At 44.5% G+C, this 27,221-nt stretch overlaps 1 protein-coding gene across 10 annotated transcripts in view; it reads right to left on the reverse strand.

Moving 5' to 3' along the window:
- Atp8a2 (ATPase phospholipid transporting 8A2) overlaps nucleotides 1-27,221 on the reverse strand; it is a 554,904-nt gene that overhangs the window by 219,623 nt on the left and 308,060 nt on the right. For all 10 annotated transcript variants that reach the window (XR_004116436.1, XM_031362595.1, XM_031362603.1 and 7 more), the window contains one exon: nucleotides 310-493. Coding sequence is in view for 9 of the 10 variants with exons in the window: in XM_031362595.1 (XP_031218455.1) it covers nucleotides 310-493 (184 nt within the window). In the remaining variant the exon portion in view is untranslated. The remainder of the gene's footprint in view (nucleotides 1-309; nucleotides 494-27,221) is intronic.

Below are 27,221 nucleotides of genomic sequence, written 5' to 3' on the forward strand. Positions count from 1 at the left end.
AGAAGAGGAAGAGGAAGAAAAGAGGACTGCAATGGGAACAAGCATAGAGATCAAGACATCTAGGCTCCAGTCTACCAGGAAAGGCACATCTCTGAAATGACAGTTCCATGGGCCAGTCCCACCTCTGGCCCAAGGAAGCCCAACCTAGAGAAGAAGCCCTTAAACTGTACAAGACTCCAACACCAGAGAAATCAGCAGGCACTTGCAGTTCCTCTAGATGGTGGCTTCCCAAGGTGGGCAGAGTCCTTGGGGCTGAGCCTAGGCTGTCTCCTGTGCCCAGGTGCCATCACTGTGAGAAGGGAGGCTGACCTGTGCGATGGCATAATCTGAGTTGTTGGTAGCCTGCATGCCCTCGTTCCCGCTGATCCCGACCCCTACGTGGGCTGTCTGGATCATCCCCACGTCGTTGGCACCGTCCCCGATGGCCAGGGTGATGGCTTTCACTCGCTTCTTCACAACATCCACAATCTCAGACTTCTGCAGAGGGGACACTCTGTGAGAGAAGAGAGAAGAGGAAGAAGTGAGGAGAGTAGGCACCTGTCCTGAGGGAACAGCTACAGTACACAGGCTGCATTCAAAGGCAGTTACCAGGCAACCTCCAACCCAGGCATACATTTTATGCATATGTGCAAAGATGCTTTGAGAAAGCAGGAGCCTGTGGTTTTCAGTTTTGCCAAGTTCATGGATACAATTCATATCCCTAAAGCAGCCAGTCTGCTATCCACTGCTGAGTGGAATGAGTGGCAAGCAGACCCTCTGGGGCTCAAGACTACTGCCCAAGACCAAACACAGGTTATCTAGTTAACAGGACCTTTGAAACTGTCTTCCCAATAAACTAGACCACAAAAAGAGATTTCCGTGCTGTGCTAGGCTTCCTATATAGCTTGGGGCTGGCAAAGGAAAGTTCCAGATAATTTACAGAATGGTAAGAAAATAGGCAGGATTGAGAAAGGACAGGGAGAAACCAGAGCAAGGGGAAAGAAGATCCCATCTCTACCCAGAGATGATGATGATGTGGTTGCCAGGCAGGCAAGGCAGGAGGCTGGGTCTGGATAGTCCCAGGCCTAAGGTCTGCTACTGGAGAGGCAGAAGCACAGCCCAGAATGAGAAGACAAAATCAGCCCGTCTGGGAAGATGACTGGTGCCGAGATCCCTCCACGATCTAGGAAGAAGTCTATAAACCTAAGGACCCAGTGGGCAACAATGTTGGTGCATGAACTGCTTCATCACACATAAGCCATGATGATCCAACAGCAGCAAAAGTACCACTTGCATTCCAAGGCTGACTTCTTTTTAATCCTGAATTGCTAATCTTGTTTGGGGAATTTTCAAGTGAGCTCCCAAGTCACCTCCAGAGAGAGGAGCTGTGGATGCAGGCACATGCTGACCATGCATAAACTAGAGGAATACCCAGAGGCCCATTTCAGTTTCTATCTTTTCAAATCATTTACTCATTTTTATTTTATGTGCATTGGTGTTTTGCTTGCATGCACATCTGTGTGAAGGTGTTGGATCCCAGAGTTACAGACAGTTGTGAGTTGTCATGTGGGTGCTGAGAATTGAACCTACGTCCTCTGGAAGAGCAGTCAGTACTCTTGACCACTGAGTCATCTCTCTAGCCCCAAGACCTGCTTCTTAAGAACTGTGCCATCTAGCATGGCCCCCATGTCCAAGGATACTGTAGGCAGACTTGTGGCTGCAGATCTATATGTCATCCAACTGAGAGCGAGTTGGTCTTTTACCAGATGGTGTAGAGGGAAAAGATATCTGTGGGTGGGAGGCTGGCCATTTCACAATGGAGGAGGAGTTAGGAGAACTGTGGACATGGAATAGGAAAGGAGCTAAATACAACAGTTGTGCTTTGAGATAGAAGTTGTTAGTTTTCTGTTTAGGTATTACAGCTTGGTTCTTAAAGTGTCTTGTAGAAACCCACATGTTAAAGGCTTAGTCCTTAGGTATTGGGAGGTGGTGGATCCTTTAAAATATGGAGATTGTAGTTGGAGAGATTGCTCAGTGGTTAAGAACACTGAGGTTGATACCCAGTACCTACATCGTGGCTCTCAACTGTCCATAAGTCCAGGCCCAGGAGATGTTAATGCTCTGTTCTGACTTCTGCAAGCACCAGACACACATGTGGTACATAGACAAACATTCAGGCAAAACACTCATACACATAGATTAATTGATCTTAAAGGATTTAATAAAACAAAAGATGAAGCCCAGTGTGGGGTGGTCTCTCAGTCATCAAGAGCATCCCTTTGAGGATGTAGTGGGATCCAGTTCCTCCTCTTTCTTCTTTCCAAGTCCTAACCTTGAGGTAAACATCTTTGGTCTGCCATGCACTCCCTCCCAAGGTGTTCTGCCTCACCATTGGCCCCAGACAACAAAAATGATCAACAATAGAGACCTCCAAGAACAGAAACAAAAACAATACAAAACCACAAAAATCTATGTCATCCCCAATAACTTTTCTTATAGTGACAGAAATCTGGCTAACGTGACTAACAGGAGTGAGCTGCAAGTCACCAGGCTTGTTCAGCTTGCCTCTGGGATTTGGCTCTGAAGCCATTCAGTCAAGCCTATTGCAATGGGTGACAGCACACTCCATGAATATCCAACAGCTGCCTTTCTCCAACTAGAAAAAGCAAGGGGTATGTAAAGCAAGTCCTACCCTTGCATTTAAGGAGCATGAAATTCTCATCAAGGATTTATTACACCTTCTGCTGTAATGCCTTGAGAAAATGTAAGTCTAAGCACATGCTCGAGGTTCAAAACAGATGTCAAACAGCCAATTTCTACAGAACCAACTGGGCACCATTATGCTCCGGCCGCATGAAGCATTTGAATATGCCAAGTTGCCATGGAGCGAAAAGCAGCTTTCCCTATCTTAATCTGTGCCCTGGAATCATGCACCATACTTAATAAGCATTCCCAGAATATAATGTGTTCACCCCATAAAATAAAGCTCCAGACCACATCTGAGCTGAGCAAGTGCTTGGCACATTTCTGCAACCAATTTTGGTGCATTATGAATAAAAACACAAACCCTAAAAATTCCATCAACTTGAAGAGGCAGTCTACACACATACAGAACATAATGGATTTGCTAATGAAGAATTCCCCTTTGTGACTTAAAACAGGCCCAGTGCTCCCCCGAGAGTCTCGTTCTTTTTTTTTGTGTGTGTGTGTGTGTGTGTCCTGACTTTTTAAAACTAGTTTTCTCAACTGACTTCAGCATAATGCTTAATTAAAACCAAGGGTGGACACTTCCCCCGGAAGTAACGTCATACACTAATTTACCTGAGCAACAAAAGCCTTGGTCAGGGTGAGTTTCTCATTCTGAGTAGGATAAGTGAACTTAGAAAACCCCCTTTCCTGCTCAGTCACCTCTCAGGTGAAGCTAGACCTGGATGACAGGTTGCTGTACAGAGCTCTTGCGAGCTGGAGGGGTTGAAAAGGACTCCTCTCAGAGACATCCAAGAGAATGTCCCGCAGACCATCAATGCCAACCAACTAACTAGACTCACTGAATCCTTTTACTAGTATGTTCCAAATGATTAAATAACTAACTACAAGAAGTTTGCAGACCACTGTGCCAGACCCGTAATTCCCAAGTGGCCATCTATAGACCCTCATTGTGAAAGCAGGGAAAAGGCCTGTAGTGTGGTTTGAGTGAGAAATGTCCCCCATTGGCTGACGGATTCAAGCACTTGGTCTCTGGTTGGTGGCACTATTTGGAGTGCCACAGAATCTCTAGGAAGTAGAGTCTTGCTGGACAAAGACATTGAGTTTTATGGCCTGTGGCCCCACTTCCTGTTCTCTTCTGCTTCCTGTGTATCTTTGAAATGTGATCAGCATGCTGCCTGACTGCCAGGCTAGCTTCCCATACCTGCTGCCACGCCTTCTCCACAATAAGGATGGTATGCTTTCTGGACACGTGAGTCAAATAAATCATTTCTTCCTTAAGTTGCTTTTATTTGGGACACTGTCTCAACAACAGAGAAGTAACCAATATAGTCTGCAATGTGAATTTCTAACCAGTTCCCAGGTAATGCTGAAGTGGTTTGTGTCAGGGATACTGAAAGCTCTTTCTGGGTCATATGTTTTCTAGCTACATTAAATGTTACCATAAGGCACATAGAAAAGGTCAGGAAATCATCACCACCACCACCACCACCACCACCATCCTCAACATCTTTGCAACATCATTGAGTATCATTTCCATTTCTTAAACCTTATAGTCTTCTTCAAAATCAAAACTTAGCCTTAGATTAGGTTGGCAATTCATTTAAGACATCCCTCAAATGTGAGTCCCTCATATAAGAAGGCCATGGAAGAATGGCAGAATTAGGTAGATGATACTGTACCCTGTCTTTTCTTTGTAATGGTGTAGAAGACAATTTATCTATACCAAGCCTCAAACACAGAAGAAGTGCTGAGCTACATACTGTCAATGTATCAGAAGATTTCACTCAGATTAAGTTTTCACTTTCTTGCGAAGGGAAATTATACTATGGGGATTTTTCGTTGATTAGAAAACCCATTGAAATAAAAGGCTATGACATGTCCCTTACAGCAGCTGTTTATCTTCCAAAGTGACGGTGCCTTTCAAGATTTATTTATTTTTACTTAATGTGTAAGAGTGGTTTATCTGCACATACGTAAATGTTTCACTGCATGCAGTACCTGGAGGAGTCAGAAGAGGGCATTAGACACTCTGGAACACAATCCTGAGGGTTCTGGGAACTGATCCTGGGTCCTTTGCAGGAGCTCTCAATCACTGAACCAGCTCCCTGGTTCCATGTTAGTAGTACCTTTAGATGTCTGAATGTCTCTTATTTAGGCAGATGAGAAGGTTCAGTGGGTAAAGGGGCTTGCAGCCAAGCTCAATGACCTGAGTTTGACCTCTGGGTCCCACATGGTGGAAAGAGAGACCCAGTTCTCTCAAGTTTCCCTGTGATGTCCACATATCCACCGTGGCATGCGCGTGATCACACAGCTCTACATAATCACTTATGTAATTTAAAGGTCGTACTTTAGCGGATAAACATGCACCTAATTTGCAGGTGTAAAACCTAAAGTTTACTGAGCTGTTCTACATGCGTGTCTTTTCTTTTGATGCCTTTGGTACATTTCTATGGGAGACTTGGGCCAGATGTCCAGGCTGTCCATGCAGCCTCCCCTGTTCAGAACAGCATTCATCTACCTATACGTTGACCTAAAATGTTCAGCTTTCTCAAAATGTAAACTGCCCCAGTGTACAGTAGGTCTCACTGTGGCCTCAAATTACAAAAGCAGATAATATACACAGTTTAGAAAAGTCCTAGAACCCAGTGGGAAATACGGAACTTTGGGCACAGAATGGGCAGGAAGGAGTAGATCCGCAGAGCCTCTGGAGTGGCTTACTAGGATGTAGGTGCTGGTGGGTAAGAATTAAAGTAACTGAGTTAACATCTCTAAAGGAGACTGCGTTGTTTCCCACCTTCCTCTCCCTCCCTCTCTCTCTCTCTCTCTCTCCCTCCCTCCCTCCCTCTTCTCTATTTCCCTCCCTCCCTCCCTCTCCCTCCCTCCCTCTCTCTTCATCCCTCCCTCCCTCTCTCTCTCTCTCTCTCTCTCTCTCTCTCTCTCTCTCTCTCTTTCTCTCTCTCTCTCTCCCCCCACACACACACACATCCTTAGAGAAAAGTCTTCTTATGAGAAATCTTAAAAAGATAGTACCTCCAAAATATGCAGCAATTAAGGAATAGGATTCCCTTCTCAGAGCTCCCTTTGTTGTTTCATGCCCCCTTCCCATGCACACCGCGTTCACACAGCACCTTCAAAGCCATGAAGATTGCTTTTCCATCAACCCTGCTCTTCACCAGACCCCCAACATGAAATTCAAAGGTTACACAGCAGACACTGTGTGAGTAATGATCATCTGGATCATGCTTCCGAGACGTAGTACACCTCTGGTCATAACTACAAAGAACGGGGAAAGAACACATCCGTACCACAGCTCCCCAGGAGCGACTGACCTAGCCACATGCTGTTGCTGGACAACCTTGAGAGACTCCTGATCCACAGGGAGAAGAAAAGAATCCAAGCTTGTCTGGACACCTCTGTGAAATCCATATTTTTCCATGAATGATAGTTCACAGAAATCAGATAAAAATATGTCATTTTACTATGCTCCGGGGACAGACACCGTTTGCAAACTTCCTGACCAACATGCTGGTGGTCCCGATTCTATTTCCTGCTAAGGTCCTTGAAAACATTCCAGACTTTTTGTGACAGCTCCCATTGACAAATGGGGAGCAACAAACTCTGGCTTCACAAAGGCTCTCCTGGGAAGGGCTAACATGTGAGCCCAGTCTTTTCTTCTACCTTGCTTCTTCAGATCACAATGTTTTGATTGTTATAGGCTAACCCACTAGTCCCTGGATATCATCTTGCATAAGCACTCTGAGGGCTTCGTAGATATTTGCTCTCCAGGCATTAGGACTTGTTCACACGGTCTTTTGGTCACTTTGGATAATGAATATCAGAATTTTCCTGGACTTATCTTCTACCACCATTAAGAACTACTCAACACAGTCTCTGGCAGGGTAAGCATTTAAGTTGTGGGATAAACACGGTGATGAACCTCTATCAACACTGGTGATGAAACTTGGTGCACAATGATAAGAAACCTGGTGTAGTCCAGCCACCTTTGTAAACTACAGATCAGGACATCTCATAACATCTTCTGCATTTCCTCACAGTCAGTCACAAGGTTCTGCAGTGGAGGCTGCTGCAGTCAAAACACCAAGAGTCTGTGCTAGCATAAGCAGCAGGCAGCAGGGCGAGCAACTGGCTTTTTGTCTTGGTAGTATAACTAGATAGCAACCTCGGGAATTTAACACATATATTACATTTAAATTGCAGGAGCTTACTATCCCTGTGACATCACATAAGCCCTGAAGTTTATTAACAACAAGGTATAAGGATTCATTATCAAAATCACTAAGGTATTATGTTTCCATCCTCCAGGATAGACCATTTCTATATGCCACTCCCCTCTTGAGACAACAAGGAAGGGGTAGCTGAGGATGGCATTGTCATACACACACACACACATATGCATCACATCTGGCATAACTCAGTTTTTAAAATTAAGATCTGAGTTCTTGTACTTCACAAAAAAAAAAGAGGAGAGCTTTAAAAACATTCTTGTTTTTAAACGAGTATGTTACTGTAGCAGTACTGTATTTAAAGGCACACTTATCTTATTGTCTCTGAGAATTTTTACTCATATAAAGCTTGTCCTTCTTGTGCTATGCACACACAGTGCATCGTCCAGAGACATAGTCTTGGTCCTTCTGTAAACCAAGTGTGTTGAACTCTCCATTTGAATGGCTTACTTGGAGTTATAAATTGATGTACTCTACTCTTCTTCTGTGGTTCCAGGAAACTAAATGGGAAGGTATTCTAGCACAGAGCTACTTACCCATAAACTTTGGAACACAAAGGATGTACGACTAGCTACTCTAGTGACCCAAAGCTCTTCTATAACATCTAGATCTAGTTTAACACTGCAAAAGTTTCCTTTAAAAACGGGACTTATAAAGGAAAAAACCCTAAAAAATAGAGAATATCTGTCTGTTTGTCTGTCTGTCTGTCTGTCTGTCTATTATCTATCTATCTATCTATCTATCTATCTATATCTATCTATCATTTATCAATTGGCCAGTCTGTTCATCTACCATCTGACTGATATTAATGACTGTGTCACTGGGGGCTGCTCTCAACACTTGTAAGCCTTCTCTTCTAGGCACCACACATCATTCCGCTGCTGTGAGTAGCCATGGCAACTTGATATTCTTTATTAACCGAACAAACCTTTATAACTCGATCCTGCCTAAGGCTGTAAAACGACCTCAGCAGCAGAGAGTCAGAGAAGAGCTGAGGAAAGTGGCAGTCGCCCCTCTGCCTGAGATCGGCTTACCCTGTCACAGAGACAGGGCACACCAGGAAACACTGAGATTTTGCTCAGTAGTTCAGAGTTTACGCATTTATGCTTGTATCTATGATGATTTTTATCACCTCTTTGGATGTAGAACAATCATAGTGAGGTTCTGTGAGAAACCTAGCATCTGACCACTGTTAGGAAGTGGTGTGGAATGTTCTAAGGTCTGAGCCACCTCACTTGATGTGGAAATTGAATGGAGTGCATATTGTAAATTACACGTGGTTTAATAATCATTGAACGTAACTGGGGACAGGCTGCCTCTTCCTCAATGAAGCTGAAAAGAATGGAGCAGTCTGGGAAGGCTGGGATTTAAGTAAAGGACATTAGATCCTCCTGTTCCCAGGCTGAAACCCGGATTAGAATAACACATTTAAATACCTTAATGTTTTCAGCACAAAAAGCATTAATTCGATACTCTGCTTCCTTGAAGTGCTTTATTAAGGCCCCAAGACCCTCCCAGGAGTTAACATGCATGGACTGTTCCCACTGCAACTGCTCTGCATTTCACAACAGTGTGTCTGACCTCTGCTGTGAGGAAGGTGGGGATGAGAAATGGAGCCGAGAGGAAAGCTGAGAACTGTTGGAGTTTTTGACATCTCAGAGCAGACTTACGGTCCCTACCGGGCCAGGCTGCATGAGCTCATGCAGCCCTGGAAATTAATGACGATGAGGAGATGCTTAAGTCGGCCTCAATTAGAACTTCCCTTCTGCCATCACCTATGCCAGGGGCCAGAGGTCGCCCGATTCCCAGTTGAGCAAACTCTAAACGGTAATGGCTCGAGCTCTGAAAACAGTGGGGCAGCTCCATCTAACCTAAGACGCATGGAGACCACAAGCCAAAGGAACAGCCGTGGCAAACGCTGCCACAGGTGTGTCAGAGTCAGAGGTGATCTACAGGTCAAAGTATTTTTTTCTCCTCATTTCGTTTCCTTTTTGGTGTTTTTTTCCCCTTCAGAGTTAGATTTGTTGAACGGGAATGAAAGTTTCCAAGTAGCACACACACCTCCTAAGACCTAAACCCAAATTTAATACTTTACCAATTCTTGACCTCAATAGTAGAAGAAAATGATGCTCTCCTTCTCCATGACCAAGTAAAACTGCCCAAAACAAACAAACAAAGGCTGGTGGCATTCTCTCATTCCAAACCAGCCCAGAAGTGACTCCCAGTGAATATACATACCTTGTAAACTCCAAAAGAATGACAGAGAAGGACAGATAGAAAAGCATCAGGTAGATAGTGGAGAGCCATGATGGTAGTATTTGGGACATGTGGGCATGAAGAATAGTTACAGGAAAGTCTGTGTACACAGTGGATATGGCCCCAAGACACTGCATGCCCAGAGCAAGGAGTCAGACCAATGGTAATGGTTTACACTGACTGTCAACCTGACAGATCTAGACACACTTTGGAGGCAGATCTCTGGGGACATCTATGAAAGATTTTCTAGATGGGTAAGTTAAGGTAGAGAGACCCACCCTAAGCATGGATGGCACCATTCCATAGGTCAAGGTTCCAGAAAGTTCTAGTCAAGAAATGGGTGTGATGGCCACACCTCTAGTCAAGTGTGCCAGGTATGGTGGTCACACCTTTAATCCTAGCACTCAGGGGGCAGAGGCAGGCAGACCTCTATGTGTATGAGGCCAGCCTGATCTACACAGTGAATTCCAGGCTAGCTTGGGGCTACATTGTGTTTTGGTTGGTGATGTGGGGCATGGCAAAGCACGGCAGTGTCCATTAATACAAATGCCATAGGGTCCCAACTTTAGTGACTAAACGCCTTGACTTTGCATTCCTAAGTTATGAAATGTCATGCTCATGTCCCCCTTCGTTGAAACAGGAGCTGCCCACCACAGTGAGCCTTAACTGGGGAAACATGACAGAGGGATCCAAGAGAAATGACCAGAATACCTGCTCCCTCTTATACACAGGTGGGCATGGTTGTGTGCAGGTTCTCTTCTCTTCTCTTCTCTTCTCTTCTCTTCTCTTCTCTTCTCTTCTCTTCTCTTCTCTTCTCTTCTCTTCTCTTCTTCTCCTCTCTCTTCCCTCTCCTCTTCTCTCTCCTCTTCCCTCTTCTCTTCCCTCTCCTCTCCCGCCCTCCTCTCCCTTCCCTTCTCTCTCTCTCTCTCTCTCTCTCTCTCTCTCTCTCTCTCCTTACATTGAACATAATCATAGAACTTAGAGCAGTTACAGCCTTGGCATAGAGACCTTCCCAAGCAGCACACTGGCAATGCCCTCCAACTCTCTTAGACTACAGGAGACAGTTTCCATGCGCTTATAGGGGGCCCAGTGATGTAATAGAGATGACAGCATACACGTGTGCCTTTTAGGAAAACAGGTGATGTTTTTCTTTCTGTTCTAGGCTCGTCATCCAAAGTCAGACAAGGTCTCATCCAGATTCTGTGAGCTTCAGTCTGAGCCCACGATCTTCCACAGGTAGAGAAGACCTTTGTGCACCCCATCCCCACAGCCCCTCCAGTGCACTGGAAGTCTGATGGATGACCACCCTCATGGAGTCAGGACATTCACTGCTTTAGAAGTCATCAGTATGCTCCTTGTCAGAGACAATGAGAATGGGTGTGAATGAAGGGAAGGCAAGTGTGGTAAATGACCAGGGGATGTAAGGAATGACAGACCTAAGTACACAGAATCTCCTGCCCAGCCATGAAGGGAGCCTGGCCTCTACCTCTCTAGATTTACTTCTTTTTCCTTTCCTTTGGAGAGCAGCAAGGACATTCCTACTGCCCTATAAATTGGGACACCTGTCTTCAAGGGAAGAGTAGGATTACAGGATTATAAAATGCCCCTACGGAAGGAGAAGGAGGCCGGCAAGTGCTGACTCTGCACACCCTATGTACTGGGCAGAGACAAGAATGGATCCACCCACATGCTGGCTCTGATGATCCTCACCACAGTTCTGCAAAAATCACAGCTATTGTTCTCTCCATTTTCTAGGAGGCAAACCTCAGTTCAGAAAGGATGATTCTGTGTGTCCAAGGTCATACATCTATGTTAGACCTGGACACAGCTGGGCTTTTCCTGGGTCTGCCCACTTAGCCATGCCAGGTGATTTTGTCTTGTGTGGCTACACATCCAGAAGCTTTTATGCAGCTTGCTGAGGATTGGGGCTACAGTCAAGGGGAGGGCACAGGGTACAGGGAGGAGAATGTCTATCCCCAACACCATCAACAGTAAAAAAGTTAGTGTTCCTCTAGTTCTCATAATATGGTACCATCAGCATTACCATCTGTCTTACAAGATGGCTGTGAAGATCTAACAACTGTTAAAGGTAGACAAACAGCTGCCTGGATCTTACCTGACTGCTAGGTTAGGCACCTCCATTGCCCATGTTACCCAGGACCACCCATCATTTCTGTTGAGGTCATATCAGGCTCCCAGTTAGTCCTGGAGTAAAGAACTCTCCTTCCTTCCCCACCCCCACCCCCAACACCTGGTCTGGAGCTTTTCAAGGTCTTCAGGATGGAGATGGATAAGAAGTAGAAGAGTCTTGGCTGACATGGCCCTGCTTGGATTTACTTCCCATCCCAGAGTTTATACAAGACACACGACAAGTTGATCACCCCTACCTCAAAAATTAGAAATCTGACATCCAGAACTGTCTGAGTGACCACATGATGCCACCACTAAAAGATCCATGCAGTGGAAGGCTTCATTCACAAAACTATTAAAAGTATTCTACAACATGACTTTCAGGCTTTGTAAGTGAAGTACGTGCAAAACAAACCAACAGTGTTAGGGGTGGGTCCAACTACCAAGATAATTCATTGTAAATATACCCAAATCTAAAAAACTCTGAAACCTGAAATCATTCTAGTTCTGAAGATTTTGGATAAAGGTCAGCCTATGGCCTTTGTTCACTCTGGAGATGACTAGCCAGGAACATGTTAGGAGACCAGGCTGCCCACACTCTCAGGGGGTGCTCTCTCCACTGTTCGGAAGGGAACGCAGTTAGGTATGGAGCAGGGAGTCCTTCAGGGTAGATGGAGGAAAGGCTTTGGTCATTCTCTCTGAGTAGTTTTGTTCCCCACATAAAATTGAGAAGCACCATGGAGTTAGCTCACATCTGGGGACTGGATTACTATGCTTCTTGAATGGGACAATCAGCTTGGTCTGTCCTCACACCCTAAAACCACACCAGCTGTCAACAAAAGTCAATTAGAAACACAAGGGAAACCTGCCTCTACCACAGGTGTCAACTCTGCTGTGGGAGCCACCCCAAAGGGCTGCTCTTCCGGTCAGTGTTGGACTAGGCTCCCCCTTACTCTGAACAACATCATTACAACAAAAGCCTTCAGGGAGTCCACCTAAACAGCCCATGAGGTGATGGGAGATCCAAGGGAAGGCTATAGGGAGAAAATGGTAGGCATTGCATGATGGCTCTGCTCTCCAAGGATAGGAGAGACAGCGCAGAAGGTAAAGGCTTGCCTCGAAAACCCAAGGAGCTGAATTCAATTCCCAGAATTTGGGTTATACACTTGTAAGCCTAGTAGAGGAGGCACAGACAAGTGGATCTCTGGGGCTCAGGGATCCCATCTAGCAAGTTCCGGACCAGTGAGAGATCCTGTCCCCCAAAACAGTGGAGAGTGCTAGATGCTATGAGACTGTACTCTGACCATCTCATGCACATGCACAGTGCATACATACCTGCACATACATATGTATTCCCATTAACATGCACATATACGTACACATACACACACAGAAGACCAACTCTGTAAAATAGCACTAGATGATTAATAAGTGAATAATATAACTGTCTACTCCAACGGATGGCCTAAGGAAGTCCAATTATTAAAACTAGTAGACTTTCAGGCTCATCAAAATGGACTAGGTGAGTACCAGGCCTGCCCGAGGCAGGCACATCCACAGAGCTCCACAGTTGCTGGAAAAGTCACACAGATCCACGGCTATGCAAGGGGAGTGATTCTTTCTGAGCCCTTGAGTAAAAGAACGAGAAAAATGCACAGGAATGTCGGCCCTAATGGACTCCGATGGTGACTAAGATACAGCCTACTTCTATTTCTTCCAGATGCTGTGGTAGGAAAGGAAATGGATTCTCCCATCACCCTGGGGAGTCAGCCTTCCCTGTGCTTTGCTGCAGGTGGCTCTTGTCTTTTGAGTGCATCCTAAGCACGGGAATGAGGAGACCCTTGTCAGTATCAGGGGCTCTATCACACGACTCACATGGACAGCCAGTAGAGACAAACCATCCTGAGAACTGGGATGTCAGAGAAGAGCCCTTCCCTCTAGTCACCTCCCCACCACCCAGGTGGGTCCTGGTCCAGTCTTCCATCACAGCTCGGTCCCTGGTACAGAGCTGGTGCTGTGTTGTGCCCTGGCCCCGGCATTCGGAAGACACTGACCCATTATGGCCATACATGTTCCATTCTGCACGGCAGAGCTGAGTGCTCATGGTAGGGAGCAGAGCCAGGAACCACACTGCCCAGAGTGTCCGGCCAGCCCTGAGCTAGACTGCAAGCTAGCTAGTAGTGTTTTTTTTTTTCTTTTCTTCTTCTTTTAAAAAATGGGTTCTCACAACATAGCTCAGGCTGACCTGGATCTTACTGTGTGGCTCTGGCCTCTAATTTATGGCAATTCTCCCACCATAACTGCTACAAAGCTGAAATGAGAGTGGTGAGCCACTGGGCTAGGTCATCATGGGGTCACACTCGTGAGAGGCTACACTTAACTGTGGGCCTCGGATTTCCAAGTGTGTTGCCTCTCTCTCCTGTAGTGGTCTGGGGCACGATGTGGCTTGCCTTTGTTTCACACTGTCTTCGAGACACGGGGCACAGTGTCTCTGCCCTGTCCAGGCATGTCCCTTCTCTTGCCAAGTAGTAAGTCTGAAGCCACAAAATCAGAACCCAGATATAGTGCATCCGCTGTGTTGTTCCTGCTGATCTGCAGTGAGGTGGGGGATACAGGATACATTGACACATTGCTCCTGCCCTGTGTCAGACTGCTTTATGTACAGCCCAGCTAAGTACATAGTCGAGGAAGGTAGGACAGGGAAAAGCAAGTTAGAAAAACTGCAGATATAGGCACCGGCCAAACCCCACTATAAGAAGCTTGGTACCAAGGGCACTTCATGAACAGAGTCTGGCAAAACCCAACCAGACTAGAACTATACAAAACATTTAATAAAAACACTCTATGGGACTTAGTTTAAACCTCAGTTTAGGGTATAGTCCATAATGGTGAAGGGGCCGTGGTAAGCAGGGCTCTAGTTGTAGCAGCAGGAAGAGAAGCAGCTGGCCATACTACATCCACAGATAGGCACCAAAGAAAGATGGCGGCAGGTGCCAGGCTGGCTTCCTCAGTTTCCCCTTTCTGTTCAGTCCAAGATGCCAGCCATGTATGCCTCACCCACATTCAAAGGTACACTTCCTTACAGATACACCCAGAGATATGTTCCCAAGGACTTCTCAATGGCTTCAAGTTGACAACAAACATTTACCCTCACAGGAAGCCGGAAGTGAACGAGGAACCCTACCAACTGAGTTGATTTGTACTCACATGCTAGGCTGAATTCTCCCAGGAAAGAGGGGTAATTACACCTTGAAGATGGTGGTACTAGCTAGCTATGACCCCAAAGGTGCTTTGAAGATGCAATAGGAAAAATTTTAAACTCGGTAGATTTCCTTACAAAATCTTTTGATTCCTTTGTACCGGTCCCAAAGTCAGTGCCCAGGAATGACGTGATGACTAGTAAAAGTGCCACGCTCCTGGGCTACCTCTCTGGGACTTGAATGCATTGATTTATGGTTGACACTGAGCCGAAGCCACCTGAACTCAGGGACTGGAGAGGGCAGAGCAGTATGAAAGTGTGGAGGGGACAGTTTCAGGGGTGAGGACATTTGATGGAGAGGGCGTCAGGAAAGGGAGGAGGGCTATGGGAGCTGGCTTAGGCTACGGAAGCATTGACACTCAGTAGGAATAGTAGATGAATACAGATTTCGCAGGAGAGGGCGTTCCAAAGGAGAACTTCATCTTCAGGACCTCCAAATTTGACTGTGATCAGTCCACACAGTTGGCTTGTTTTTAGATTCTTCTCTACTGCATGCTTTATGGCGTCCTGATAAACCCACCATGTGCTAAAATATACCCTAAGTATACCTAATCTGCCTATCACACTAGGTTAGCCTGGCCTACTGTAACAGGGATGAACACTTCTATTTGCCTATAGAGCCAGGAAAAATCACCTAGCTCGAAGCCTATCTTATAACTAAGAGTTGAATATCACAGAATTGTCCCCATGATTATGTGTCTGAGTGTCTAGGTATTCACCTTAAGGTTTCTTACAGTTTTTCAGTGTTGGGACACAGTCCAGGGCTTTGTGCATTCTGGACAAGCATTCCTCATTATGGACTCGTTTATTTTGTGTGTCTGCACCACCTGTGTGTAGTGCCCATGGAGGCCAGAAGAGGGCAACAGATATCCCAAGACTAGAGTTGCAGAAGGTAGTCAGCTACCATAAAGGTGCTGGGAATTGAACTCAAGTCCTCTGGAAGAGCAGCCAGTGCTCTGAACTGCTGAGCCATCGCTCCAGCCCCTGTTAGATATTGTGGATGGTGTGAAAGCACAAACATACAAACATTTATTTATTTTTATCCTCACTATATTAATAAATTCTATGAACTGGTCAGAACTCTTATTATAAAATAAGACTTGGACTGTATAATTTTGCTCAATTTCTAGCTAAGAGAATGTTCGGCATACATTCAAGGTAGGCTAACCCCAGATGTGGTACACAGTAGATTCCATGTGTCCGATACATTGCACGTGTGTGTTCACCTTACTGTGGTCTGATTGAGGGGTGAGCCATTGCAGGCCCAGTGTTCAACTGGAATGTCACCCAGTTGTGTTTGACCAAAAGTACAGTGCATGCTCCAGAAAGCGCTCATGGAAAGTCCTCTGTGGCCTCTCCCAAGCTAGTCTGGTTCAGGAGAAGGTCTCTCCAGGGGATCCTCCTACATCCTCCCATGAAAGGGTGTTTTCTCCTCTGGACTGCCTCTCCCTCTAGCCAGTGCCCTTGAGTCCTGACTGTTCCTAACTGGAGCACTCTCTCCAGACCCGCCCCTCCCCCTGCCTAGCTCCCAGGCTAGGGAGTGCTAACTCTCTCCACTTTGAATACAATTCCCAGTCTCAGGTTCTCCCTTCATCTCACCTTCCCATAGTTTTCCTCTGAGCCCTAAAACCTTCTGGGAAAGACATGCTAAACTCCTCCCCCATCACCCAGAGACAGTCAGTGTGTGCTGGAAGGTCTGTCTCCTTCAGCTTCTCAGTACATGGAAACCGTTCTGCACAAATGGCTTCCATCCTAAAAATAAAAGCATTAGCTTGTTCTAACTGTAAGGGAAAATAATGATTGCTAAGGCCCCTATCATTTTAAGATGGCAAGAAGCTCTGAGCAGCGATATGCCGATTGCTGCGTGCGATGATGTCACCATCCTCTGGTTACCAACATAGTTTAGCTTTCAAAGCCTAGGAAAAATGTTCATTTATTTTAACTTCCATATATTGCTGGTGAAACATCAAAAGTATGTATAAGTGGTTGTGATGGTGGGGCGGGCTTTTCACCACGGCCCCAAAACATTAAAATGAAAAGGAGAAAATCCCACCTTGCAAATGCCACAAACCACGCCAGAATAACTGCTAATTCAAACAGAGCCCTTGTGTAGTGTGAGAAGGTCACAGTCAGCGTGGGCCTCAGAGCAACCACGGCCACTCTGTGGACTCCCTCGCTGATGCTTGGAAGCATTTCAGCTGATGAACAAGCCCTGAAGCAGAAACCTCAAAACGCAGGCTAATTGCCCAGCAGAACAGGGACTTCTTTTGATTAATTTACTATTACCAAAAGCACAATTAAGACATCAAACTCTGTTCAATACGACACAGTTAAGCCAGTGGCCGCTGCCCTTCTACATGATGGTTATGCCATCATAAACCATGACGGTGGTTTATGAAGCTCTCCATTAAATACTGCAGATAAAAACTGGACAGGGTCCAATGAAAAATACCCTGTGTTGATTAATGTGTATTGTGTTTTCCCCTCTCTATGTCATAACATTTCACTCAATGGCTCAACCAAAGTTTACATAACATTTTCTGTTTTACAAAGTTCTAGTAAGCTTGAGAAACTTCTGATGTGTCCTGGGGAAAAATCAGGTCACTCAAAACACTCAAAACTTCAAACCACTGGGCAGACAGAACCCTGGGAAGTTTTCTAGAATGTTCCCAACATGAAGTTGCACAGAGGAAACATTGAAACATCACCTAGCATCTCTTTCCAGGAAAATTTTTTTACCATGATATTTTCTTATTTTTAAATTTTACTTAAAACTTTGTTTCTATATGTGTATGTGTACATTTCTGTCAAGTTTGGATGTATTCCTCTATTTCTATTCCTCTCTCTTATTTTTTGAGCAAGAGTCTCTTGCTGAACCTAGATTGTATTGATTGAGCTACACTGGCTGGCCACGGATCCTGGGCTCCTCCTTCTGCCTCCCTGAATGCCAGGGATCAGAATTAAGGCCCTCACACCTGGGCAGCAAACACTCTACCACTGAGTCATCTCTCCAGCCCCATGAGTGACATTTTCTTAACTCAAACAATTATAGCTCAAGTATAATGTTAGTATTGTCCATATACTGTTGTGAAAATACAGTGGGCCAAGGGTGTAACTCAGTGCTGGGGTATTTAACTAGAGCATGTGTAAGGGCCAGGGCTCAATCCCCAGAAAAGAAAAGTAATGTATTGTGCAGATGAAGTGCCTACTCACTAATTTAAACATTATTGTAATCCCCAAATTCCAAAGGGAATTAAAAATATATAAGAAATTAACCAGCTGATTTAGATTCTAAAAATCTAATGAATCTCTGCAGTCAACCTAACTTACAATTTGTAGAAAAAATATCTTAATGAAATTAGATGAAATCGACATCATACTAAAAAGTCTGAATTGGATAATTTTATTTTCTGGGGACCAATTATCAGGTCATTCAATATTATGATTATGAGTATCTCTCCTTTTTTTGTAGTACTTACAATTTTACTGTGGTTTCTAAATTGTGTAGTATACATCCTGAACAACAGCAAAAACTAGACAAATTTATACATAATTCTATACATTTTTCCAGGGATCTAGTTGTTGAACATTTGCCAGCACACCACTGTCTGCTCTGTCTCTCAGCTCCAGACTCTACAGGACAGAGGTCAGACTAAAAATCTTCAAGAATATTGGTCTTGCTTTTCTAGAGACCATTCTCTGGGAGCCTGTGCCTTTAAGGAAAGGGCAGCTTTGCCTCTGATCTTCCTACTGATGGCTAGTCTCTCCTTCCTACGCTGAGCTGTCAGATACACTATTGGCTTCTACTTCAGAACACATTGCAATTTAATTCAAGAAGTCAGTAATTTCTCAATGGATGATAAATCTTGAGGCAAAATACAGAGGTATGAACTTCATCTAGTCACAGCCAGTTCACCATTTTAGTGTGAAGGCTATTGGAAAACTCACTCAGTCAACAGTCAATTCCAAATTCGTAGACACTCACTATGGAACTCTACCTACAGGCCTCTGATTTGCAATTCTCCTGTCCCCACTTTCCAAGCTAGGAATATAGGTGTGCACCATGCCACAGGAGCTAATTTGAAATTGTTTTAACTAATAAATGGAGATGAAGACGCACACTTTATAAGGTTTCTGAGATTACATGAACAAGTACTTATAATATATGCCTTCAAATTTTACCAAATTAAATTCCCCCCTACACTCTACAGCAGAAGGGATTCAAAACCCTCACATGGGGTACTGGAGCCAGTGAAATTACCTACCAAACCTTAAAGATGTTGTCTCACACACACACACATACACATACACACACATACACACACACACACACGCGCACACACACACACACTCACACATACATACACTCTCACACATACTCATTCACATCCACTCATACACACAACTCATTTTCTCATACATACACACTCACACACACTCTCATAATCTTACACACTCTCTCACACACACATACACATACTCACATACACACTCTCTCACACACTGTCTCTCTCACTCACAGACACAGACACACACACACACCAGTTTTATACATTTTCCATCTCCACTAAGCACTCACCCTGTGCTGTGGCCCTGACTTTCATAGTCTGAAACGTGATAGCACAACTGGCGTCTCTTATCCTTTTGTCCTCCACAGCTTCATGGACAGAAGATTCTCTTAGTACAGATTGGGGCAACCTCAACACAGAAGTTGTCTTTTCTCATTAAGTTGAGAGCATTTGCCTTTTCAGCTCAGGGAGATATTTTCCAAGCTTTTCTTTGACTGAGCCAAGTAGCCAGCATCACTGACCTCGCGCTGTGGGGTCATTATGAAGTGAAGCAAGGGTTCTGTGAGCACTGGCATGATGATACCGTGACAGCAGAGCTCATGGCTGAATTGGCTAAATGATGGTGTATGAAGCTCTCCACTAAATATTTTACAGCGCAGCTGACCATGGGCACCTGGGCCATGCAAGGTGAAAGTACAGATGGGGAAAGAGAATGCTGAATGATTTTCAGTGTGTTCTCTCTGCTTAGGATGCATGCTTCCTGCATTAACACCTTCCACAGGTTTTACACACATCTCCTTTGTTTATATTGATTCCCACTTCGGATTTTTCTTTTAAGCATACAGAAAAACAGTTATCTGTTATTCTAGACCTTTTCAAAGATGGTGACACCATTCCTATTAAAAATGATTTTAAAACCTCCTGGGTGAGATCAGGAGCCCCAGGGAGGAAGGATTCTCGTGTTCCAAAGGAGGCAGGACCTCAGCAGAGATCTCTGTGGGCTCTGAGGTTCTGCAGGACCTCAGCAGAGATCTCTGTGGGCTCTGAGGTTCTGCAGGACCTCAGCAGAGATCTCTGTGGGCTCTGAGCTTCTCCAAGACAGGGCTAAGTTGGTTGTGTAGGCAACTCTTTGGTCACAGAGGCATTTTGAACATACAGTCCAAAACGTTGGAGATGAAAGCACATTGTTTAAAGTAAAAGTTGAGAAATATCTATGGATTATTCAATATGGACTTTGACCCCAGCTGTAAATTCAGTCTTGCTACTAACCTGATTTTGAAGTTCTGTATCAGATAGGCTTTCCCTCCACTCCATGGCTACAACTGTCAGATGTTTGGTTTATGAAGGCTAAGGGTCAGGATGCCATGAATAACATTTGACCATGGGAGAGAACACAACTACAGCTGATCTTCTTTTCTAACTACAGTTAAATTTCACACCCTCTTGCATTATATACAAAGTTATACACAGAGTAACATACAATATACAGAATAATGTACAAAGTTACTTGAAGTATTCTACAGAGAGATCATTCCATGCATCAAAGGCCCGGAAGAGTCCAAATTCAAACTCGGATTCTTTTTGCTGAGCTTCTTTCTGGAAAGCTCCATTTGCCCATGTGCCAGACTTCCTTCTCCTTCCCCAAGCTGAGCACCAACCAGAAACTTCAACATGCCCATCACATACCCTGCTTCACTTCCATGTCAGCATCCAAAGCCACAGACAGCCTGGAAACTATCAACTAGTCTCCCTTCTTGTCGTTGAAATGCTTGCTTGCTTCTAGGTTCTTTGGTATTGAACTGGCCATCTTATCAGTAGAGTGGACATGCCATTGAGACTGCCAGTCTCAACAGGAAAAGTACCAATATGAATAGCGTATGCTCAGGAATCTTTTCTGAAAAGCATTATTCTTGATGGAGAATCTTTTAGGTATGAAGAGCATTTTGACAAAGGCTTGCTGCAGCAGTATGAGAAGCCAGTCCCAACAGCATTCAGAGATGGCAATATCCACATTACAGATATGACAGATCTCAGGACCTAAGATAGGACTTAGCCCAACATTCTGTCAGGCCCCCAGGAAGAACAGAACTCATCCTTTCTCACTAAAATACTTCTAAAAGCACCACAAGCAGCAACAATACTGTATTCATAGAAAATGTGTAGGTACTCTCATTTGCTTGTTTGTTTTAAAGTAATCTAATTGGAAAAAACCCAATCAATATTCTGCTAGCATTAGAAATTAATGTAAGAATTTCACCCACAAAATACTCACTTTGAGGTTTATCTTGTTGTTGTAAACCAATTATGTCTTGGCTGAATTTATTGTTATTCTATACATAAATACTCCAGCAGACCCCAGCTACCATGAGGATGCTATGCTTGGTCACTGAGTAGACTCATCATACAGAGCTTAAGCAGTCATGGACCAAACAAACAGATCCATTTCAGAGCCTCCATGCAATAATCCTGAGGATGATGTCATATTGGTTTGGAGAATGAAAACAGGATGGTAAAGCTAAGTTAACCTTCATTTCTCCACTGCTCCTTTCCCTATAAACAGGCCAGTTCTTATCAGTATTGGCTGGTTTCTGGCATAATGCACAGTCCCTCATCTTAGTGTCAACAGGAGAACAACAGGAAGGTGAGGAATCCACCATCTGCACCCTCCTCGTACCTCACATTCCCAGACACCTGGCAACAGTGAGGCCCTCCATCTATGGGCTCTCATAGCATCCTCCCCTCAACCATACACGATGCACCCAAATCTGCGGCAGTTTTCTCCAAAGATGCTAATTTCCCTTTTACAATCTGCAGGATGAGGAGCACATCACCGGTCCCTGAAAACAGAGTGTTTCTGACTGGAAACAGCAGAACTCTTTCTCTAGGGTGAATGCACCTTAAGATCGAAGCACGGCTTGTAATGGGCTTTTAAAGTTACAAGCATTACCTGAGGCATTATTGTTACCATGTTGACTCTTGTTTTGTTTTGCAGTATCAACGACTGAACGAGAGGCCTCACACACATGAAGCATGTGATCTGCCATCAGTATACTCTCCAGTGTTCCATGATGATCTTTTCTCTTTTCTTCTTTTTTTTTTTTTTTTTTTTTTTTTTTTTTTTTTTTTTTTTTTTTTTTTTGGTTTTTGGAGACAGGGTTTCTCTGTGTAGTCCTGGCTGTCCTGGAACTTACTCTGTAGACCAGGCTGGCCTCGAACTCAGAAATCCGCCTGCCTCTGCCTCCCAAGTGCTGGGATTAAAGGCGTGCGCCACCACTGCCCGGCTTTTCTTCCTTTTTTTCTTTTTCTTTTTCTTTTCTTTTTTCTTTTTCTTGAGATTTCTAATCAATATCACATAAAGACATAACATAGCTAGGGTCAATATCACTATTTTGATGCTCAGTCTAATGATGACCCCAGCAATACTTCCTAATTATTAATACTGTTGTAGTACGTCATACTTTCAAAACATGGAAACCTGCCTGTAAAAAATAAGCTCTACCCTCCTACGACCCGTGTTCTCTGGAAGGGCTAAGGGAGTTGAGCATTGATTAAAGCCTTGGCAAACATGGGCTCCTTCCCACCTCTTGAAAGCATCTCTGGCCCACATGGTATGTCCGAGCATCCAGAAGCACTCCCACACAGAGAGTGGCACACAGGCGGGGTGCAGGAGAGGCAAGTAAAGCCTTGGGCAAAGTGGTGACACTGACTTTGCTACTCAAGAAGAGAAGGGAATGAAGAAAGAATATTCTATTGACAGTTTCATCATGAAGTAAAATTTATTGCATTTTTTTTTTACATTGACTTGTAAGCTGAGAAGTGAAGCAGATTCAAGCAGCTGCCTAAGAAAATTCACATTTAGGACATTTTGTCTTATAAGCTCCAGGCACCCATTGGTAAATGTTAAAAAAACACAACAAAACATAACAGAACGATGACTTCAGATGTTGTCCATATTGTATTAAAAGGAGGTGGCATTTTTCTCTCATAGCTCACAGGTGCAGCCACAGGATTAACTCCCATCCTCCAGGGCTCCTTACAACCCACGCTGCTCTTTCCAAGGACAGTCCATCAACGGGTAAGTCAACTATTAACCGATAGCACATGTGTTCCTTGGGGGGCCTTTACCTCACTCATCAATATACATTTTCATAACTTATTAGTTTTCTTGCCAAGCATGAGGAAGACTGAGCAACAGATGAAGGGGCTGGGCCTGGTCGGCTTGTAGAGAGCTCTAGAGCAGATCACTGCACAGCCGCCCTTGGATGTGTTGCTCCATACCTCGCTCACATCTGTCTAATATTTCTTTACACTTTTCCTGCCCAACATCTGCCAAAAGCTGGTGCACCATCTCCCATTACAAATGAAAAATGCAACTGCCAAATTCCTCCTGTGAAAGCAAAGCTCGGCTCCCAGGTCTTTGTGGCCACCCACAATGGAATAGTTCTCAGAAACCCCTTGCTTGGTTTTGAGCAGATGGCCCAGCACTTGCTAGAATTCTAGAACATGTTTGTGTGGGACCATCTCTCTCACTTTAATGGATTCTTGGAGGTTCTATAACAACAACGCCATAAACTGGGTGGCTTAAACACGAGCCCATGTCTGCAGTTGTAGAGGTGTTGGCACGGTGAGGAGCTTCCTTTCCTAGCCAGGGAAAACACCTTACTCCAGGCCTTCCTCCCTGCTTCCTAGGGCTCATTGGCAGTCCTTGGTATTACTTGTATGATGAATCATCCAGACTTCTGCCATTATCTCCACAGGGCATTCTGTCGGTGAGCCTGTGTCTAAATTTCCCATCTCATAAGACACGGTCATACTGGATTAAGGCCCATCTGAACAACCTCATCTTGATTACTTATACTGGAAATGATCCTACTCCCAAGTAAGGTCATATTGGGATGCATTCAGGGTTAGAATCTCACAAACCTCCTCCCCCCCCCATAGGAGGAGTTTCAATTGAACTTATAACTCATTTTAGACTTAAATTTCAACTTACAAACCCCAATCTCTCTCTCCTCTCTCTCCTCTCTCCTCTCTCTCTCTCTCTCTCTCTCTCATACACACACACACACACACACACACACACACACACAAACACATCTACTACTGTCCAACAACATACCCATACAACCATTCTGTATTTTCCTTTCAGTACAGTATTAAATAACTGGTGTGAGATACTGCCTACTTATTATAAAACAGGCTTTGTGTTAATGGTTTTGCCTAATTATAGACTATGGGAATGTTCTGAGCAAAATTAAGGTGGGATAACTGAGCTAAGGCATTTGATGGTTGTGTTAACAAAGCACACCTGTACCTTCCATTGGCAGTATGTCCAACTTACAACGGGTTTCCTAGGGTGGGGAACTGTGTGGTAAGGTGAGGAGTACTCCCAGTATCCACTTCCCTACACATACTGTATTAGTCAGATTTTGCATCACCATGACAGAATAGCTGATGAAAACCACCTAGAGTTAAGAAAGGTTTCCTATGGATCAGTTTGAGGAATGATGTCCATCACAGTGGGAGGTACAACAGTGGGGACAAGAGGCAGCTCGTCATGTTACATCCACAGTCAGAAAACAGATGAATGCTGACCGTACCTTACTTCCTTTATAGCCGGTTCCAGATCCCAGATCATTGGATGATGCTACCCACATTCAGAATGGATCTGCTCTCTTGAGTTAAAACTACCTAAAAACACCTTGTACAGACATGTCTAGATATGTATCTCTTAGGTGACTCCAAATCCACTAAAAATGACAATGGAGATTAAATATCACACATAATATTTACAATAAAGTTGAATTTATAAATTAGGCACATGTCCTCTCAGATAATAATGTTAATAGCTGGTTATAATAATATAGTGTAATAAAGTTCTTTGAATGTGGTTGCACCCTACTGTGTTGAACTATGGTGTTAGACAGCAAAGCTTCAGATGGGTGGGTGGGGGAACTGCTGTAGCTTCCGCTCTCTGAATGGTCTCCCACCTCCCAGACTCCCAGAACAGAACAACTCTGTTCACCAGGAAGACCTGTTGTTCACACTACATGCTGTTCCATGTTCCACATCCAGGAGACCAAAGGATTTCAGCCTTACAGTAGACATCCAAGAGACATGCTGAGCTCTGCTTCTTCTGTATGACCTAAAATTCCTGCAGAGTGTCAGCATGCTTCCTCAGACCAAGTGAGCACAAAGATCCATAACCAAAAAAGGAAGATTAATTAAGTCAAATAGGTTTGTGAGTCATGGCATAGCACACAACCCTGCTCTGAAAATGAAAAATAAAATGGTATCAATAGGTGCCACTTTGATGATTAGTAGGAAGTGGGACTAAAAACCCACTGCAAACCAGTCAGGGTAGATTTTCTCATCTTTCATGCCAGATCTAAATTCCTGCTCAGAATCCATCTCACAGATAGTGACCATAACTACTGTATTCATCAGTGACCCCTCCTTTCTTCTTCTTGGAGTTCCATGCTGTTCATATTGCTATCTACATTTAATTCACACCCACCATGACAACCAACCCCAGAACGATGATCTTAGCTAATATCTTCTTTATGCCCCTTGTCCTAGTGCTGTCCTCCTGATAGTGGCACTTCTGACCCTTAACTGGCTATCTCTCAAATTATAAAGTCCCTGTCGTCCTCCTGCAGAGTCAAACCTCTTTCTCTGCTGGGGGTGAGCAGCCTGGGTGGGCCCTCCTGGTCAGCTCATCCCAGTTCAATGCATCCTTTGAAGGCTCTCTGTGAGCATCTTGGTACAAACTTCTGCTTGCACAGACTCTGCATTCTGCGTTATTTCTCCCACTTGTCCCAGGATGAGTTTTCCAATCTGTACCTCATTTTGTGATTTCCTGTCTATATTTTGATCTCCTTAAGGTATAATTATAATATTTCTGTCCTTACAGAGTCTTGAACTCTCCCCCATGAATTGTGAATCATCTGCCAACCTCATCAGCGTTAAGTTTATCCCTCCTTAAGTGAAGTGAGATGGACCGCACAAACCCCACAACGTTGAGCCCCAAGTGGCCCCTGCCTTTTACGTTCCATTTTATTTGCCGTCTTTCCAGTGCTTTCCATCTGTGACTCACCTTCAAGCCAAGCTGACTTCATCTTCCAATACAACAGCCTGGGATTTTGCTGTTAAGAAAAAAGAATACCTCAACCTATACTTCTCAGTGCCGTGCTTGCTTAAATCCTCTCCGCTGATTCAGTCATTCAAGGAGAAACCCACAGGCTCCAGTTTGAACCCTCTCTGATCCATACTGCTTTTGTTCTAGCATATCGGATGGCATCCTCAGTATTTGTTATACATCACTCTTCTCTCGTATGTCTAGTTTATAATAAAAATGAATTCTTCCTTACAAACAAGAGACTCAGGTCTTTAAGCCTCCTTCATGATGAAGTATAGGGGCTGGGTAGGATGTGGTGAGTAAATGGAATGTTTTCCTGGCACTCTCTTGCATCCCCACGTTGACTTGGAACCCATGAAGGCTGTGCTACACTGGGCCGATGTTGCAGCCTGTGTGCCTTGTGACTTATGTCTCCTGGGAATCACGCAGGTACCCAAGAAAAACAGGTTTCTTCCCCTCCTCAAATGAGTGTGACCACTCTCCTTCCTGCAGCAAACGCTCAAGAGGAAAGAGCCTCTGCTGCTCCACTTTCCAAGCTTCCGTTCTTCCCAACAAGGGAGGGAGAATTTACTTTTGCCAAGTCCACTTTCTTCAAGCTACCTTCAGTCATTGGGAGTCATATGGGCTCGCATTCCTTTTTACAAAGCAAATCCATATTCTGATACCCTGTGGTGCACAGCTGGGGCACATACAGACTTATCTTGCCACCTCGTTAGGAGGAACAAACGAGTAGAAATCTTGTAGTACATCCAAAAAGTTGTCAGACGGAAATAAACTCTGGCAAGGATCCAGGTGGCATGTGCCCGGATCCCAGCCATTCCGCCTGCAGTTCTAGCATATGTAAATTGAGAAGCTGCTAGCAGAAGCAAGCCAGCTGAAAACTGAAGTGTTTAGGGTACACAGACACATCTGTGGGCCCTTCAAACCCGGGCCCCTTCCCTCCCTTCACCACAAATCCCTTCCTACTTCCTACTTTGCATCTCCCCACCCTCCACTACCACACACCCCTTCCCCCTGGCTTCCCCTCACCACATACTTTTATCATCTGCTACTGGCTAAGTTCATGTGCCCTAGCCACAGTGGTAGACCTCAGAATGAGAGTACAGGATGTAACAAAATTCCTGAGCCCTAAAACCTTCTTAAAGATTAAACATCAGCAAATCCTGGCCAAAGAAGAAGGGGAAAGAAAGAGAGGAAAGCAGAGACTGCATAAGCAA

Source organism: Mastomys coucha, unplaced genomic scaffold (genome assembly GCF_008632895.1).
Source record: "Mastomys coucha isolate ucsf_1 unplaced genomic scaffold, UCSF_Mcou_1 pScaffold9, whole genome shotgun sequence".
In the NCBI taxonomy this organism is placed as follows: Eukaryota; Metazoa; Chordata; class Mammalia; order Rodentia; family Muridae; genus Mastomys; species Mastomys coucha.